The sequence below is a fragment of the Protomyctophum bolini genome, assembly GCF_963924005.1.
Source record: "Protomyctophum bolini genome assembly, chromosome: 21".
NCBI classification, from domain to species: domain Eukaryota; kingdom Metazoa; phylum Chordata; class Actinopteri; order Myctophiformes; family Myctophidae; genus Protomyctophum; species Protomyctophum bolini.
Window position 1 is genome coordinate 9,194,292 of NC_137882.1, and position 19,028 is coordinate 9,213,319.

Sequence of the window (19,028 nt, forward strand, 5' to 3'; positions counted from 1 at the left end):
TTGGCCATTTGCAGTAATGAATTCGTGTTGTACTATACACACAATATGTAAACACACAATGTGTAATAGCACAATAATGAGTCATCCACAGTGAAACGCTAAGTGACGTTGATTTCCAACAAGGTTTGGCCCATGGCTCTAACTGTAAACAAATAATGTTAATCACATGGACTTAGTTAGGGTCATCAGTAAGTATTGTCAACGGCAAGTCTGGCACCGGTGGAAAAACGGTTTAATAAAACATGACCGTAAGTGAGGGTTTAGGTTTAGGCTACCCACCCACCCCTTTTTCCCCTCACTGTATACGTTTTCCTCCTCTTTTGACCTCCTCTATGATGATTTCCTGTTCTTGGCTATATAGAAGTGTATATTGGTACGTCTCTAAATGTTATGATCAATTGAAAATGGTGGAACCTATTGTAAACAAGTGTAATGCTTTATGGTGTCGTCCACAGTTAACAGTTTTGTATTGAGTTGTGCTGTAATTCTCCAAGAAAAAAAGGACGAAGAAAGGCGCAACAGTTTTCTCAGTGCTTCAATAAATACTTCAATAAATCAAAAACTGTACAAGCATTTACATAAGCTTACCATGTGTATGGGAGCTGACAAAAAAGGGGTAAACTATCAAATTAATAATTGCAATCAAACTTTTTGGGTGCTGGCCGAACAGTTTTCTGACAAACTTGGTTCTCAAACATTTTCATGTCAAGGACCCCCAAAGGTGTTTGGCCCCATCTCAAAATATTTTGTTCCAGGGACCCGAAAAGCAAAGATTTTAGTTACAAATGTTTGATTAAAAAAAAAGATATATATTCAAAAATATACACACAGCATAGCAATGATATTCTTAATGCGAGTCTTACTTGAGGTTTTCCAGGCGTAGAGTACCAGTGAAGTCATACAGGTGTCTGTTGGGGCCTTCACACTCCAGACGTCCAACCAGACCTGTCAATTCCTCCAAGGACTGGAGACCGGCCGTGAGAGAGAGACCCTGATGCGCACGCACACGCGCGCGCACACACACACACACACACACACACACACACACACACACACACACACACACACACACACACACACACACGCACACCTTAAATTAACTGAGAGTAAAAATGGGTAAGAAGACTGTAAGATTGTGCATGCAATATGAGAATGTGTGCGCATGCAATATGAGTTTAAGCATAATGAGACACATTTGAAAAAAGGTTGTACTTAAAGGGGACCAACAAACCAAATTGCTTTCTTTTTAAGTTACTTGATATCAATCATGTGTCAAACTATTCTGAATCATAACATTCACAAAAGGTCCATACCTGTCTGATCTTCAGATTGGTCTCTCCGTCCAGGTTGGAGGTCTCTGTGTAACACATGGCCTGGGGTTCACTGTGAACACAATACAAATACCCTCATTACAGAGTAAAACTTTTACTATGACCTAGAATAAAATATACCAAGGGTAGGACAGTGACGCCACAAATACTATAGACGTGTGTTTACTGTTTAGCCTGTTGTCCAACAACAATAAGGCTTCCTTTAAAGTTGTGTCACAAGTGTTGCTCTTTTAGCATTATTGTATAACTGTCTATAACTGTAATTATTTACAGTTTGAAAAAGGTACAATTAATCAAGGACTTCTACAATTTAGGCATAATAGCAACGGCATGAAACCTAGTCAATGAACAACAGATGACATCACTGATGATTCTTGGGTATGTTTTATACTAGTCTGAGGGGCTGTGTCCAAAGAATGTGTTTTTTACAGAGCTACCAGCAACCTTTTGAAAGGCACACTAGGAGCACTTATGTTCCCAGCGCCGCTTCTTGCGTTTCAGTGTTCTCTACATCCAGCATTCTTTGGCCTCAAGTACAAAATAGTTCAGATGTTGGGGAGAAGCGCCATGCTTCAAAGTCAGCCAATCAAAATCGAGGAAGAGGCAACTGTCAAAGTGGAAAACACACTCTGGACATGGTATGATATCCATTCCAAAGTGCTCCAAAAGGCACTCAAAAAATACTTTCCGTGGGCACACAGCCACACAGCCCCATACACTACAACTATAGGTATAAAAACAGTGAGGTGAAAATGACAGAACACATCTATAGTAACTCACACTAACTATTATGTCAGGAAAAACTATGTTAAAAAATAAAAACTCAGATGATCAGATGAATGGGAAACAATGGAATATAGACAATACTCCAGATTCAGAAACACAAAGACTGGCACAACTGTGCATGCTTGTAGACACACAACCATGCATGTTTGTAGACACACAAACATGCATGCTTGTAGACACACAAACATGCATGCGTGTAGAGTAGACACACAAACATGCATGCTTGTAGACACACAAACATGCATGCGTGTAGACACACAACCATGCATGCTTGTAGACACACAACCATGCATGCTTGTAGACACACAACCATGCATGCTTGTAGACACACAACCATGCATGCTTGTAGACACACAAACATGCATGCTTGTAGACACACAAACATGCATGCTTGTAGACACACAAACATGCATGCTTGTAGACACTAGACACACAACCATGCATGCTTGTAGACACACAAACATTCATGCTTGTAGACACACAAACATGCATGCTTGTAGACACAGAAGCAGCATGCTAAGTAATACAAGCACAGATATGCATGCAACACACACACACACACACACACACACACACACACACACGAGGCTGACCTGGAGGACACTATGACCATGTCAGCTGGAAGGTGCTGTCCATTAGTCACTTTCACTATGTCTCCTACTGCCACCTTGTGGCCAGGAGGCAGCATTACAACAACATGGGGAGAGAGAAAAGGTGGAGATGACAAGAGAAACAGGTGTTGTGAGACAGGGAGGGGAGTTAAGAAAAGACAGAAAAACAGAAAACGAGAAGTGGATTAATTGGGGACCAAGGGATTGCAAGTGACAGGAAGAAGTTCATAGCTCCCAAAGTTTGTAAGCTAGCAAGTGAAATGACATGCATCTACTCAATATATGAGCTGTTGAGTATATAATGTGTTAGATGCTATGTTCGCAATGCAAAACATTCAATTATAGCCATTTTGAAATGGATGTGCAGACTTGCTTAATTTACTTTGATGAGACATTTCATATTTAACTTACTTCCTTGGCCTACCTACATTTTGCATTGATCGGTCCAGTGGTTGAAAGATTAGCCATGGGCAGACGCACACACACACACACACACACACACACACACACACACACACACACACACACACACACACACACACACACACACACACACACACACACACACACACACACACACACACACAGACCCAATTCTAGACTGCTCTGCCCCTAGAGCAGCCATACTGTAAAAGCAATGACTTTTAAAACCAATATAATATATTTAGATTCTCAGATGTAATGTATTTTAACTTAACTCCATGACTTTACACTTCTGATTTGTCCACAACAGAGACAGACCAGAAGGTTTCCGTTAGCTGGCCTGGTATATGACAGCCATTCATTGGCCGATTAATACAAATATTTCCGGCAACTTATTATATTATATAGCAATAAATGATCAGTCAATGCATTGATCATAAAACTAAAGATATACCCATATCAAAGTTGTACATGTCACAAGCAATTGCTACAATCTGAAAAGCCTCAGACTTTGGAACAGGTCAAGGATATAATACAAGAGCATGAGTTCCGTTGCTCCGTTGCTCTCCCCATGTCCCCCATATATGGGGACTAGGTTGGCGGAGGGTGTGTAGAGCCCAGGATCACATTAGATAATTCACACAGGGGTAAAAAAATGAGTTACAAAATTGTGGGATAAAAAGAAAATATATAAAAAAGGATATAATACAAGCACAATGGCTCTGTCAATGACATGAATAGGGCAACATGATGAAAGAACATAGCAGTAAAGTGACTTCCTAGGCAGTAAACATGACAGTAATGCTGCGTTCACACTGGCAGCTCTAAAGATACAGTCTACCATTCATTTACAATGGATGCCAGACCAGTGACATGAAAATACAAAGATACATGCGACATTTGTAGCTGCTACAAAAGCTACAAAACGTTGAGCTGGTTTCAACTTCAGGTACAAAGTTACAAAGCTAGTAATACGCTGTGTAGCTTTGTATCTTTTGTATCTGCCTCTAATCTAAGACCATGAGCCATACAGTAAGACAGAGTTACGACAACTCCGTTCTGAACTGGCCTGAACCGGAAGTTGACGGAATGCATTGGAGTCTATGGGCTTCATAGTGACATGAACCACGTGACCGGGCTGTTTTCTGCCCCATCAATGTCGTAACTCTGTCTTACTCTATGGCTCTGTCTAAAACAAAACATAAAAAAAGATGATTGTGTAGGGCTGTAGGCTACTACGTAAAGGTTGACTGCGATGCTAAGCCCAAAACACGATCAGCCTACTGTAGTTGGTTTATACTGTAGTGCGGTGGCGTCATGTAACAAAAAGAGCAGATCTACCAGTTTACACCCGGCACACGTGGTGTTTGTTAATAGCTTATAGATCGTATATCACTTGTCCGCCTTGACCACTGACTGTCCTGATTTTTCTTTTTGACATGATGGAGAAGATAAATGGTGCTTCAGGAAACTATAAACGCAGGGACAGTGCAGTGGATCTGTGGTAAACTATAAACGCAGGGACAGTGCAGTGGATCTGTGGTAAAGTGGTGTCAAGATCGGGTGGGTGGAGCACGTGACATTATGGCCGATCAATACAAAATTATCGCCAGACAGCGGAAACCCTGACCAGAAAATAACAGGAAGAAATTGCTCTTTTCGGACAGAAGAAGTAAGTGAACCATGCTATGGCGTTGCAACGTATTTCACATGGATTTGCCATAGTATACACTATCCAATTTAGGCCTTTCATGCTCAGAAGGTAGTGCTAACCCTGAGTTCTTCACCCTCCCAATGACTGATTGTGGGGGTTAGCAGAGATGGAGCACTTGTAGAGAGGCTGGGGAATTGGGAATTGGCTTTACTAAATTTGGACTTGAAGGGGAGAAAATGTTTTTCTTTTGTCTTGAAGGGGCATGTTTTGCACAACAACATAAGTCTTTTCATTATGTGAAAAGACTTATGATCTCTGTGATTTATACGTTTGTTTACCTCTAGTCACTGATACTAAAATCTAAAAACTTTTTTCTATGAACCTGTGACTTGACATCCATACTGTTATAAAACCAAAATAAAAAGATTTTGAGAAGAATAAATGGCGAGAATGGCCGGTATACTAGCTCACAATGCGTTGGCGATGCGTCTCAAAGAAACAAAAAAGCCATCACAGAACTTCACAGATTCTGGAAAGTCTCAGGTTATCGAAGGTTCTGGGGTACCCTTCAAAGTCGAAAATAGACAGAATGAAAGACAGAGGGACTAACGGGCCTTGAGCTCTTGACAGCAGTGAGTGCGTTACCTGTTTCCAGATGATGGTCTGCCATGCTCCAGTTCGCAGTACTGTGAGGCAAGGAGAACACAGACATCAGTCAGCCTATAGAGTGGCTCTCATACAGTATTCATACACACCCAACTATTGTGTGTGGCTGTATGACTTGCCCTATCGGCAGAAACAAAAACCAGCCATTCACTCAACCATGAAAGGCAAACAAAGAACCCATGGAAAAAAACATACAAGCAGACCTATGGAAAATACATACATGTGACACGCATGCACACGCGCACGGCACGCGCACACGCACACACACACACACACACACACACACACACACACACACACACACACACACACACACACACACACACACACACACAGTAAGCGACCAGTACCTGTGGTTTTCTTCTTGTTGACGGTGTTGTCTGCTTTGTGTCTTTTCTGTAGAGACAGAGACGTGTCTAAGGGTCAATTTATACTTCATCATACAACTGTGTCACTCACCAAGAATTGCTAGGCAAAAATCGCTCACCAAAACAAACGTGAGTGACACGGTTGTATGACAAAGTATGAAGAATGAGGAGCAGGACAAATGTATCAGTACACAAGATGTAACACAAAGACCACCTGGTAACCTTATTCATTAGCATACATGTGTGGGATTTCTGTTAACTTCTTAACATCCAACCCATAATCCTAACAAAATAATGAGTGAAGCCGGTCAGCAGGGGGCGCTATGATACTCACATAGTCCTCTATGATCTCTTTGATTGCTGCTACGGTCATGATGAAGATGAGTGGCACAAGGGTGGTGTAACGACCCGTCGGAGATACGTCGGGGATTTGCTGAGTAGAAGCAAAGTGACTGCGCTTAGAAATCATTGTTGTTAGCTGTGAAAGATTTATTTTAAAACTGGACTGTGAAACACACTCAGGATACTGATGGCAGAGGAGGAATGACGTGCAACACAGGTCGTCCTGAGCCTAGTCATTGATTTTATTGATTATTCTTAGGGCAGTTAAAGGGGCAGTATCGTGCTGTAAATGTGCATCTCAGTTCATTGTTGATGATTATAGTTTATATCAAACGATACAAAGGTTTGTGCTCTAGTCTAAACACAAGGCTTGCTAGGCATGAATTAGACGTACATTGTATGTGTACTTTGATACATTTCAGCGGTGAACCAATTCTGGTTCGTCTGGTTTTGTCAGGTTCATAGAGAATAAATTTACCTCAACATACAGTTGACACATGTGTATTTGTGTTAGGTGTTCTGATATTTTGTGCATACTAACGTTAGTGTCCAATCTGTCCATTTACCCACTTTCAACCTGGGGTCCCAATTCTAGACCAATATTTCCAATCCTGGTGAACTTAGATCGTCGAGTATACAGGCTTTAAAGCAGCACTATGTAACTTTTTTTTTCATTAATAAAATGTAATTTTATACATTCTGCATGGTAGAGTATGTAAATACAATATAACTGCTATTCTATTGAGACATTTAGATTGTGAGGTCATATCTCACCTAGACACAGGAACTGACACGAATTGTGACCCGATGGTCAAGATTCTATTCATCCCCTGATCAAGCAGGCAAGGCTCTATTAGCTCAATGGTAAATATTTCAGCACTTCTCCGGGATAGAAGAGGAAAGTTACTTAATTCTGCTTTAAGTGGTTAAGCTATAGAGCGTCGCAGTCCCTCCCCCTTTCATGACGACGCCAGGCCCAGGAAATAGTTCCCAATGCATTTTTCCCATAGATATTTCAGAAAGTATTTATTTAAAGACCTTATAAGCCAACTCTTGTCGTGACAAATCATGACAACAAACACAATATTTTGGACCAAACAAATAATTACAAAGAAGAAAAACATAAAAACCTGCCGTTTTCTTGGGAAAAAAATTGTTTGTTGTCATGATTTGTCACGACAAGAGTTGGCTTTGTCCGTGGCGTAAACGTCTTTAAATAAATACTTTCTGAAAAGTCTATGAGGAAAATGAACGGGGATTTATTTTCCGGGTCACTCGAGGGGGCGGGACTGCGATGCTCCATTTTATGAAGCACAGTGCACAGACATGAAGGGGTGGGGTGGGCTGGGGGGGGGGTAAGCTTTTGACCTGATTGCCAATCAGTGTAGCGTGAAGCTCAGCGTAGTTTCAGGAAAGTATCAGCTATGGAGTACAGACTCCATTGAAATAAAATACCAACCTTCTGTTTTTGCCTTACGCATTAACTCCATTAACTCCGGTCGTGTTCTTTTTACAAAATCAATGTTTTCAGGACAAGAAGGCTATTTGCATCTGAATTTACATCTAAAAGCTTTCAGAGAAGTTTGGCTATTTAGTCACAACAAAAACCAAAACATAAAGCCTGATTTATACTTAGTTGAGAACTTGTGTGCTGGTGTTGGCATGCTGTATGCTTGCCAACACCAACACTTAACAGAGCTGAAGGCTGCTGCTGCTGCTGTTGTGGTCGCCGTGCTGTGGGCAGGGCTTACCTGCATGAGGGCAATGAAAAGGAAGAAGGCATTGGCAGCCCGCCTGATCTGCTCGTACAGGAACCGCGGGAGAAAGGTGAGCACGCTATACTTGGTGGTACTGTGGAACAAGATCAGGCAAGAATGTCAGGGTCAGGGATCACATTCCCTTTATATTCATGAAGCAGAGAGACCAGAATAAGCAATGGTGAAAATAACTGTAAATCTGGCGTTAGTTCCAGTGGTGTTATCTAAAAGCACACCACCACGACTAAATCCTAATTCACGCTTTGTCGCACAATGGTGTGTCTCTTGCCAAAAATACATTTGGTTATTTTCAGTGGGCAAGGCTGCCGTGTGATGAAGCGTAAATTAGGCTTAAATATGAAGAGACTCCTTTGGGTTTCAATTATTGCTGCACTTGAAAACCAATTTGGAACACTCAAGTGTCCTCTGGGAGTCCAAGCAGACGGATCCATTATGGGGCGCACACACACATACACACTGACCCCTATAAATGGAGCACACTGTAGGTAGTCCAATGGTCTATATTTAGACCCAAGGCTACAGAAAAGGACCGCGAGAGGCCGTGGCAGCCTCAGCTTGTCACTCAATCGAAAGTATTGATCAGACAACGGTCTCAATTTAGGCTTGATATAGCCGGCAGCTAACGTAAGAGCTTTTTAAGAGACCCTATAAATAAATGTCGACATGTTGATGTATCAAGTCCTGCCTTGTTCCCATCCGTTCTGAGTGAAATTCAAGGGCCCCCCCTGTAATGGCTCTTGTCTAATGGTTTTGTGTTTGTCTGTATACTAGTGTTCAGTTGTGCGTGTTTTTGAGTGCCAGAATTTCCTTGAAATGAACATGACCAGGAGAAGCCAAGGAGATCTAACTTCAAACTGAAAGAACTGCTGTTAATTGCCTGTCTGACATACTGTACACACGTAAACCACAACACGAACCCTGCTCTGGACACCTGAGAATGGCTAATGCTATACACTTGGTGTAAGGCACAACAGTACCTTAATCTAATCACAGACCAACGATACCATCTCACTCACACACACACACACACATACACACGCACACGCACACACACACACACACACACACACACACACACACACACACACACACACACACACACACACTTCTGTCAAAGTCTCATGCAGTGGATATATAATGCTGGTTGATGTTGCAGCTGTGCTCTGCAGGGGTAGTGCTGTCCTGGTGTTAAGCAGCTCTGCACAGTCCTTACAGAAACACAGTGTATGTGCTCAGTGTGATAACACAGCCCATGGATGGACACATACTTAGTATAAATCTGGAGGCAGAGGCTTAAGGTATTCACAGTTAATGATGCAGACTTCACCACATGAACATTCCTATTCCGGGAATGTCATATTCGCCAATTATCGGGCTTTTCTCTTTCTTGAAACAGAGACTGGCCACGCATGTTCAGTTACCACCTGCAAAGGCACAAGATTTTCAAATGTGACCAGGAAATAATTGAATGGGCGCCTCTTTGGATTTAGTAGGCTATTGAAGAAGATTTTTCAAACATAAAAAAAATAGCAGATCTACACGCTCACAATGAGTTAGGGAATGGGATCATTACTTTTTATTGATTTCAATCCCCTTATCGATCTTGCTTTTTAATGATTTTTTTGGGGGGGGGGGGGGGGGTTTGCAGCTTTCACCTTTATTCTACATTCTTTAGAGAGGGACAGACAGTAGGCTGACAGGAAATGGGGGAGAGAGATGGGGGAGTGACATGCAGTAAAGCCGTCGGGATCGGGAGTCGAACCCGCGGCACACTGCCAGACTTGGACCACCGGCCAAGGTGCCTGAACCACTGAGCCACGGCCCAGGCCTGATCTTGCTTTTTTATTCTAATCTGGGGCACTCTATCACTTTCATTAAATTTCCGCAGACAATTAAAGGCAGAGCATATGTTGTCTTCAACTGATGCTCAACATGCACACGTTACCATTAAATTCATGTTTTGTTTTACCAGGAAATGGCAAGAAATTTAACAGAAATCAAAAGCTTGAAAACATCACTCTTGCCTCTTAAGCCAAAACCTAAACCTTATTGTTTTCCAATTATTACAGTGGGGTTTTTTTAGATTTGTTTTTGTGGCTTTTCTGCCTTTATTGATAGTATCAAGTGCAGCAACTCGAACACGCGACGTGTTCATCCACACAGGCCAAAGCCTATATGTGGCATTCGCCTGGACCACTAGGCCAGCAGGCGCCCCGATAAACAGTGTTAACCGTGTCTTCTATGATGGTGGACAAGGAACACTAATCATCAGACTGTGTAGAACAAACAGTGTAATCTGGAACGGAGAAGGGAGAGTAGGGATGAAAGCTATGAACTTCTAGTCTTGGAGAAATCAATAACGGTATTGAACCTTTAAAACATAAACTAAAGAGATACAGGAACATGGGGACATCAAAGCCAAGGGCATGTCTGAGAGCTGGTCTCCAACGATCTGACCAATCACGATACTGCAAGGGAGGCGCTATGGCATGCGTGATCCAATCAGATGAGTCACTGAATGCCCACCTTAATCTTATTAACAGAACTGAAATAGGGCCCTTTAAAAGCAAAATCGAATCTCCTGACAGTAATGGCAGATCAATGAATGTTTACCGACAACGCTTTCACCCACGAAAACATGAGGAAAATGTTCCTATGGCGCCAGACATACACTGTACAAGTCAACAGGACTGACAGCCGTTTGAATGGAACTGTATAGCAGTTGGTAGCCCGACAGCAACAACCTAGTATTTATACCCACAAGAGATCACATTAAATATGCACACAGCAGCTGCCTGTGAGGACATTGATAAAAGGGATTCCGTTTGGCCCTGCCCATGACCCTGGACAGGACAGATAACCACATGCCCAGAGCATTCACCTACACATGTTAGCTGTTTAGGAGTAGGACGTAACAAACACACGACTACTCTGTAAATAGAGTCTGGTCCTGATTTGCGCTGTACAGTGTGTAAAAGATTGATTGGTTACATCAATACAATACTACAATGACGTTGGACTGCTAATGTCCAAGAAACCCCATGCGCATTTGTTTGTAGTCCTGATTCTCGCCTCAACTAGTCATGACTGAGCCATGAGCCATGGCTTAGGCATAAACCATGTGGTAGGACACATGGTAACCGGAAGAGTGGACATCTGAGAACACTGGGCACCATTAAAAAAACAATATATATATATGCATTTCTTTTATATAACATTTTATATTAAGGCCTACATTTAGTTTATAAATTGGCAGCCAAATACATACAATATTATGCCTACAATTGCTACTAATTGCTATATAACCTGTGGATAGCCCAGCCCAGTCCTTTTAGGCAACCAAGAAGCTGAAGGGTAAATTTAGGTCTGATAATGATGTAAAATGCATGTTACTCATATACCGTACATTACATGATTTACATCTGACCATTTTCTAAAGCATACTGCATTCTAAAAACTATTCTAAAAACTAATTTAATGGAAGAAGTAGCCAATTTAAAATTGAGGTCTGTTGCTATGCATTTGAGGTATGTGTTTACTGTTTACCTTGCTTACTGTAAGTCGCTCTGGATAAAGAGCGTCTGCTAAATAACTAAATTATAAATTATAAAGTGCTGACAATGTTTAAGTGCCCACTTGACCTGCATCTGCACAGATCATGCTGTCTTTGGAGCAAAGCAAGTCCATGGAATAATTATTTGATGGAACAAATCCATCCGAGTCTTCAAGAAGTATAAACTGCCCTGCTATTTGTAATCCATAGCCGTTTAATGGCAACAATTAGATTAAATTCACAACAGTTAATTTAAATGGTGCAACTCAGAAAAGATTTTGTTTAACTTAAACACAGTTTAGTTGCTGCCTGCAATCTATATACATACATTTGAGGGTAGTTAATGGCTTTCACTTTCGGTATTAAGTATTCATTAAGAAAATTGGTCATGTTAATCATCTGTTAAATCTGTTAAGATTCTTGTGTCATCTGACCATGTCTGACTCTGTGGGACTACAGACCAAAGTTGCAAACATCCACTTAATAAGTGAGTTATTACATAACCTTATCAATAGAACTTCAAGAGTATATAGCCAGTTGTAAATGGAGAGCTGTGATTCAGTTGAGTTTTTATTGGAACTTGCAATATAACAATAAAAGATATACTACTAATAGAGCCTGCATGGCCAGCCAACAACAAACATCAACTAAATTATAATGACTCAACAAGCACAATCCATTGAAACCCTTGATCCACAGCCTCACCATCTAGTCCTCACCTCTGATCAAAGTTAGGCACCTTCGCATTAAACTATTGTCACACTAAATCCTGCCATGCCTTTCATTAATTACCCATCGCGTGTACTGTACATTATAATTATCTTTATTTTTGACTCTCAAGCCTTTTTCCATTCTTCCATCGGCATACTTTCTCTTCAACATGACCTGTTCACCTATCTGGAATGGTCCTCCGCTGACATCAACAACCGTTTAAGCATTGTTTACTTAGGTTACGTTTAGGAATACCAGCCTGAGCAGTTCCGCCGGCTGTATGCCCGGGCGACTGTGTTGAGGCGAGTTTGTTGGTATTAATTTGTTCACCTTAATGTTCCACAAATATTGAAGCTACGCTGACAAACAAAAAACTAGTTTAACTGGTAGAACTGGTAGAACTGTCTCCTCTTGTCGTCGAGTAACACAGTCCTCTGAAAAGCCATCTGTCTATAAACAAGCTGTAATAACAATATGAAGTAAACGCACCCATTCACCTTTGCAGCTAAGTGACCCATTTCCTCCTGCAATCAAATGATGGAAGCACTGTATGTACTGATAAGACCTGATTATTGAATGAAATCCCAAACATGGAATATACTTGGACCATGCCACATTTAACATGTCTCAGAACTGCCACCTGCCAGTATAGTGGGTAACTTCCCAGTCTCCAGGTGTTCAAAAATAGCTAACCACGTTACCCTGCAGACATCCCAATTTTGGTCATGCCATGGCAAAATCTGTGTTGTGAGCTTGTAGATCGACTTTTCCTCCAAAACAATTTAGCTTTATTTATTTTTAATGTGTAGTGCAGTGGAATAGAGTAGAATCAGATAGACACTATGGCACATCAAGGGTCCATTAGTAGGCTACCGGCTATATATACATTGGGGCTTGTTTTGCATGTCCATGGCAATGAATATTTAAATATTGATGGAAACGTCTATCACAAACTGGCTTGGTGACCCCTGCCCATGGCAGGTTTAACTAAAATTTATTAAAAAGGCACAAAAAAACAACTGAAAACTGAAACACCTACCTGACATGGTTATCACAGAATTTGGTGGTCTGGGGCCGGTTAAGGAGCACCGTCCGCGCCGTGGCGTCTACGGGATCCGCCTGTGATGTGGTCCCGGACATCTCATCATCTGCCTTGCGGTATCCGGCGGACGAGCAAGCGGGTCCTGCACCGTTCGATTGATGAGAAAGAGGCGAGGCTTGGGGTAAGTGCAGTGTGAGACAGCGAGACACATAAGACAACGACAAGAGATTGTGATTTACAGTTCAAAAGTGGAGCCACTAAATACTAGAAGGCTACTAGTGTGTGCTGATGTAAGCTGGCGGTCGATTCATTCGGTGACGTTTCACCCATTATAAACACTGGCTTGTCTTTCAGCTGCTGCTGGACCGTCAATGCACGCACGTCAATGCACCCACCCCCTCCAACCCGGCAAGATAGAATGAATGTGCTGACTGAGGGGCGCACAAAGGCGCCGAAACAAACACGGTGGGTTTATTTTGCCCGTTTTAGCAGAACTTTTACTTTCATGTATAAACGGTCACTCGGAGGGAAAGTAGCACAGAAGTGCTGCGGCACACTTGCCCTGCGTTATAACAGCATTTTTTTGTTACTATACCCCCGGACCCCCGTCCCCCACCACCACGCTACACAGCAGCAGCAACATGCATCTCCATCTCCCTCTCATCTGTGGAGCCTATGTTCCACTCTCGACTGCGCTAAATAATGGAGCGCACGGAAAGACACGCGGACGGACGGGACAGGTCTGGTCGTGAGTCGTGACGGTTTACCCAGCTGCTTCAACGACCCCGGGCGACGACAGATGGAGCAGCGCGCCGCTCGTCACTTCTTGTCGTCTGTCCTCTGTCGGCCTTGCTGTCAGCGAAGCTCCCAACAACGAACAGCCATGTGAATGATAGCAGAACAAGCCGACCGAACCCCGACGCCGCGTCGTCATCTGGCCGCCCGTCTGCCGCTTCTGAGAGCCGACATTGGGCCCCTTTATATTATTCGCCCTCCAAATGTGATGCTGCTGAGCCGATCCTCCTGACTGCCGGGTGGGTGGGTGCGTGGTAGTCTAGACAACGCCACGGACTGCTTCTGCTTCTCTTCCCGCGAGGAACCCTGTGAGCTCCTTGAAGGCTGCGGGGGGAGAAGCTGGGGCTCCGCGTTTTAATTTAAAGGGCCAGGAGCCTCTCGTATCTTCCCCCCTGTAGGCTACGCTCTGCAGTCAGTCAGTCACACAGAGTCAGTCACACAGAGTCGGCTCAAATGACATCCCCGGGACCGGAGCCATCTATCAAGAGATCACGTTCGAGCGGATCTCTCTGGTCCACCATGCACTTTCACTTCACTCTCGACTTGCCTATGTAGCATTCGATTTCGATGCATTTTCATCACGTGCAAATTAGGGACCTGGCTGGTAGCAATGATTTTACATGTTGTTTGCATGATGTAGCCTAGCAAGCAGCCTGCAGGTAAGCTGATACCATTCATTTCTTGACATTCTGTATAGTGCGTTTACTGTGAAACAGAAAACAACAGCAGGCTGATTGCATCAATAATTCAGAAAAATTATAACAGTTGGGCAGGGTTTTATACGCGGATTGAATTTATTCACTGTTGAAAGGGTAGTGGCCTGCATGCATGGCTGGGCCCACAGCCCATAGACGAGATCTTTATAACATAGCATATACTCAGTGACAGAGTGATGAAGAGTAAATGGACCCAGACAAACCTATCTAGCACATATCCACTGAGAACGCTCGGCACCAGTACTCTGCCCCAGTGAAATCCGGCGACCTCGGAACAGGTATTTCTGGGGGCCAGGGACCCCCAGGGGCCCCAAATAGCCAATTTAAAGTGGCTATTTGGAAAAATAGCTGATCTACAAGCTCATAATCAACGGGCAGTACAGGTATTGGTGCCAAGCGGATTAAATCATCAGGCTCTCTTTCTTATCGAAACAGAATAGAGAGGGAAAGGGTAAGCCCGTTCACAGGAAACGCATGATTTTCAAATAATTTAATTTGGATTTGGTGTTAAACTGAAAAATCTTTCAGAAATGTGAAAAATATCTTTCAGAAATGTCAAATAGCCAATCTACAAGGTCATATAATGATAGCTCGTAGAGCAGCAATATTTGTCATATGAACAAGTATAGGGCTTAAAGGTATAGGGTATAAGTGATATGTTTTGGTAAAAGAGATCAAGTGTTTAGTTAAAAGGTTGAATCTGTATGTTCAGATAGTAATCATTGATATAGTGTTTGTTCAGTAACAGGGGTCTCCCTGTCACTCCAGCTCTAATAAACATCAAATAAATTATATATGTATAGCCATTCATAAGCTTCAAATTTATAGTAGTAGCAGTTTAAAGTTTTGTCTGTTTATTTCTTTGTCTTATTGTTTTAGTTTGCGGTCTTCTGGGCTTTCCCAAGTGCAAACGTGTGCACAATCTTTGTTTCATTATAAGCCAATCATCAAAGATGGACCTTTTGATTTTGAAGGAAATTCAACACGTTTGTTTTTTTACCTTTATTTAGCCACGGGATGTTCGCTGAGAACAAATTATCTTTTCCAATTTCAGTTTCTCTATCTTTTCAGTTCTCTCCCTTGATTGGATACACATTTCTGTTTACTAAAGAGCTGGAGAGACAGGGAGGGAGGACCTGTTACTGAACAAACATTCTATAGCAATGATTACTATCAGAATATATAGCTATTTATAATTTATTGTAACCAAAGAAATATATACCCTACTTTTAAGTTGTTAAATGAGACATATCAGGTCTGGGTGCAACAGACACATGCCAGGAGGTTTACAGGCACGTTTGACGTCATTCCATGTGCAATTCCTACTGCGGTCCATGTTTACATCCCACACACTGCACAAGGGAGAGCACTATGGTCAAAGTCTGTCGAGTTAAAACTGGTAATAACCAGCCTATCTCCTCACCAGGTTATCACCAAAGTTTTGGACCCACAGGGCCATAAGTCACAATCACAGCTCAGTGTTCCACCTAGCCCACTGAGAGCTCAGGTCAAGTATGATAGTGTGAAATTGAGGGTGGTTCAAGGTTGGTGTTGGTGAAGTGAAGACAATGAAGTGCCATTGCTTCACTGCAAGAAGACACATAATTGCACATAGTTGCGCTCAACTGATTTTATAGATCAACTGATCTACAAGCTCCACTGTGAGCTATTTTCGGTGCACAACACTGGCACACAAGTGTTAAATCTGGCATTTATTGAGACAGATGAAATTATTATTTTCCTTGTTTCATGATTATTTCTTTAATCAAATCATATCATGAAACAAGACAGATTCTTAAAAACAGCCAAATTATCTTTGCAGTCGGATAATTTAACTACAATATTTTTGAAAGCAGCCAGAGAAGTCTGAATAGTAAGTAAGTAATAAGTAATAAAAATGGTACCATATTATAATGATGATTAGTGAGGACCAATTATATAAATATAGGTTGAAAATGGGTGAAGTTGTCCTTTAAGCTTGCGAGTGCTGCTGCTTTAAATCTATTTATTTTAAATCTAAAGTCTTTTCTTGTCCATTCTACAATTGTTATGAAGAAACTTTTCTTCTTTTCCTATATCATCATGTTCCTTCTCGTGTCATTTCATTGTCATGTCCTCTTTTTTGTTAGTCTGTCATCATATAGTACGTACCTTGGCTTTTAATATACCTTACTTATCCTAATGGATGCTCATACTCTGCCAACACCATTATTCACGGTCGGCTGTTTTTGTGCTATTTTTACTCACACGATTTATATTTACAGTACAAGAACATCTCCCTTCCATCACCTCTCTGACTTATTTGCTCAATCCATCCCCTCCTCTTCTCTGGCCACTTTCTCTCCATCTCACAATCCTTTTCAGTCCAAGCGGATCAATATTGGCCTTCTCAGCAACACTCTCCTGCACCGATTCATTCCTGGGTGGATCAATGCCTTCATTACTCATCTCTGATGGTGTGGAGGCACACAGTCACTTTTGTAACTCATTACGAGCTGCTGTCCAGTCAGCAATCGAGTGACCACGGCAGGGCACAGAGAGGTCATTTACACATGACACACCCAGACTATCTGGCCAGGTGCAGACAGCGGTCACCTGAGCAGGTAAAACTAGACCGATCCTCTCTCACCGAACACCCTGACCTCAGGTGCCAGAGGATCCTACAAGCTACCCATCTGGTTGAGGAGTCTAACAAAGATTCATCCTGTAAACTGGCATGGTCTGTAGGATGGTAGCCACTAGCCAGCAGCAACCATGGTATGATTATAACAGGGGTTGAAAATTAATAAAGCCTTTAATACCCGGGTCATAAGATTGAAACAGGAGAAGTAAAACATATCACACAAGGGGTCAAGCATATATGGTGATTGGCTCAAAGAAAGATCTGCGGAAAGAATCTGGGCAGTTCATTCATGACAATTTAGACACTAGACAGGTAGCTGAGATTAATCCATCAGCCATCAAACCAGTCATCTGAGCTGGACTTCACTCATCATGTGCTTAATAACAGCTTGTGCTCCAAGCCAGCCTGATGTTTAGGGTAGTAGAACCCAAGATACCCTGGCCCGGAGCCAAACTTTCACTACTAAAAAGCCGGTCGTGCTGCTGAATAATGCATTGCTGCAGACTGCATAATTCATCAACACTGGCCAGAATGGCAGAGCATATTTCACCAGACACCCTGCCATGCTGTGCCCTTGCCTTCAGTCAGGAGTAGGTGACTCAGATGTCAACCAGTATCAGTGCAGCGGCAATTAACCCACCTACCAGTGTTGTGTTCTCAACTGCATGAAACAAAGCGAGACGAGATGTCTACACATTTAATCTGGTCTTTCACCCAGGCTCAGCCGTTTAAGGAGCCAACAGCTTTTTTCTAATAACTGCAATTGTAGACCAATAACTACAATGAAATACTTCCTAAGCATTGAGAGAACCGAGTAGTACTATTAACTCAAAGCTATGTAGGTTAAATCTTCACTTGCTAAGTTACATGCAAATGACCAGTGATAGTAAGCCTTCTTCAGTCTGTCCCAATTATGCATCTAGCCTCCTGCTCTATCCAGCCCATGCATGATCCCTCTGTGCGGTCAGGAAACTGTTACCTACGGAGCCTTGTCTGGTCGCCTGACCCCTACTTCCCATGGTCGTGCTGGTATCCAAGGCGACCTAAGGGTCGTAATCACAGGTCCAGGTAGACCTGGTCACCGGGGTGCCACTGGGTCCAGTTCCCACAGGGACGATGCGAGAATTATGAACGAAATCCTCTTACAAGATGCTAATCCTCTCTGTGTCTGCTCTGCAACTTCGCCTGCTGCTAATCCATCCTACAGGTGAGAACGCCACGCGCACACACAGATACACAGACAGAGACACAGACACACACACACACACACACACACACACACACACACACACACACACACACACAGTAGTACACACACACAGTAGTACACTAATGTACACCTTCTCACACCGTCATATGCCAGAATGACAATTTTGCATATGCACTCACACACTGTAACAGCTATAAGCACACACGCATTGACCCTAATGTACACACAGCCATGCATATACAGTATGAACATGTACATAGATCATGCAAGTTCCCAGCATGCAACCGCTCCCCAAAACATCACATAGAGTACATGAATGCTGCAATGCACATGCTTTACTAAGGCATGCCATGTGCACATATGCATGTTATGTGCATTCTTGTGTCCTCAAGTCCTGAGTGCTAATTCAACTTTTGACA

General features: G+C 42.5%; 1 protein-coding gene across 7 annotated transcripts in view; it reads right to left on the reverse strand.

Moving 5' to 3' along the window:
- atp8a2 (ATPase phospholipid transporting 8A2) overlaps positions 1-19,028 on the reverse strand; it is a 66,561-nt gene that overhangs the window by 43,106 nt on the left and 4,427 nt on the right. For 5 of the 7 annotated variants that reach the window (XM_080794131.1, XM_080794129.1, XM_080794130.1 and 2 more), the window contains 8 exons: positions 13,263-13,407; positions 7,933-8,032; positions 6,174-6,272; positions 5,822-5,867; positions 5,451-5,491; positions 2,711-2,784; positions 1,314-1,383; positions 864-991 (listed from right to left, as the gene is read on the reverse strand). In XM_080794131.1, the coding sequence (XP_080650257.1) occupies positions 864-991; positions 1,314-1,383; positions 2,711-2,784; positions 5,451-5,491; positions 5,822-5,867; positions 6,174-6,272; positions 7,933-8,032; positions 13,263-13,407 (703 nt within the window). Of the gene's footprint in view, positions 1-863; positions 992-1,313; positions 1,384-2,710; positions 2,785-5,450; positions 5,492-5,821; positions 5,868-6,173; positions 6,273-7,932; positions 8,033-13,262; positions 13,408-14,032; positions 14,646-16,003; positions 16,103-19,028 lie in introns of those variants that run through there. The other 2 variants (XM_080794133.1, XM_080794132.1) reach the window with 2 other exon arrangements.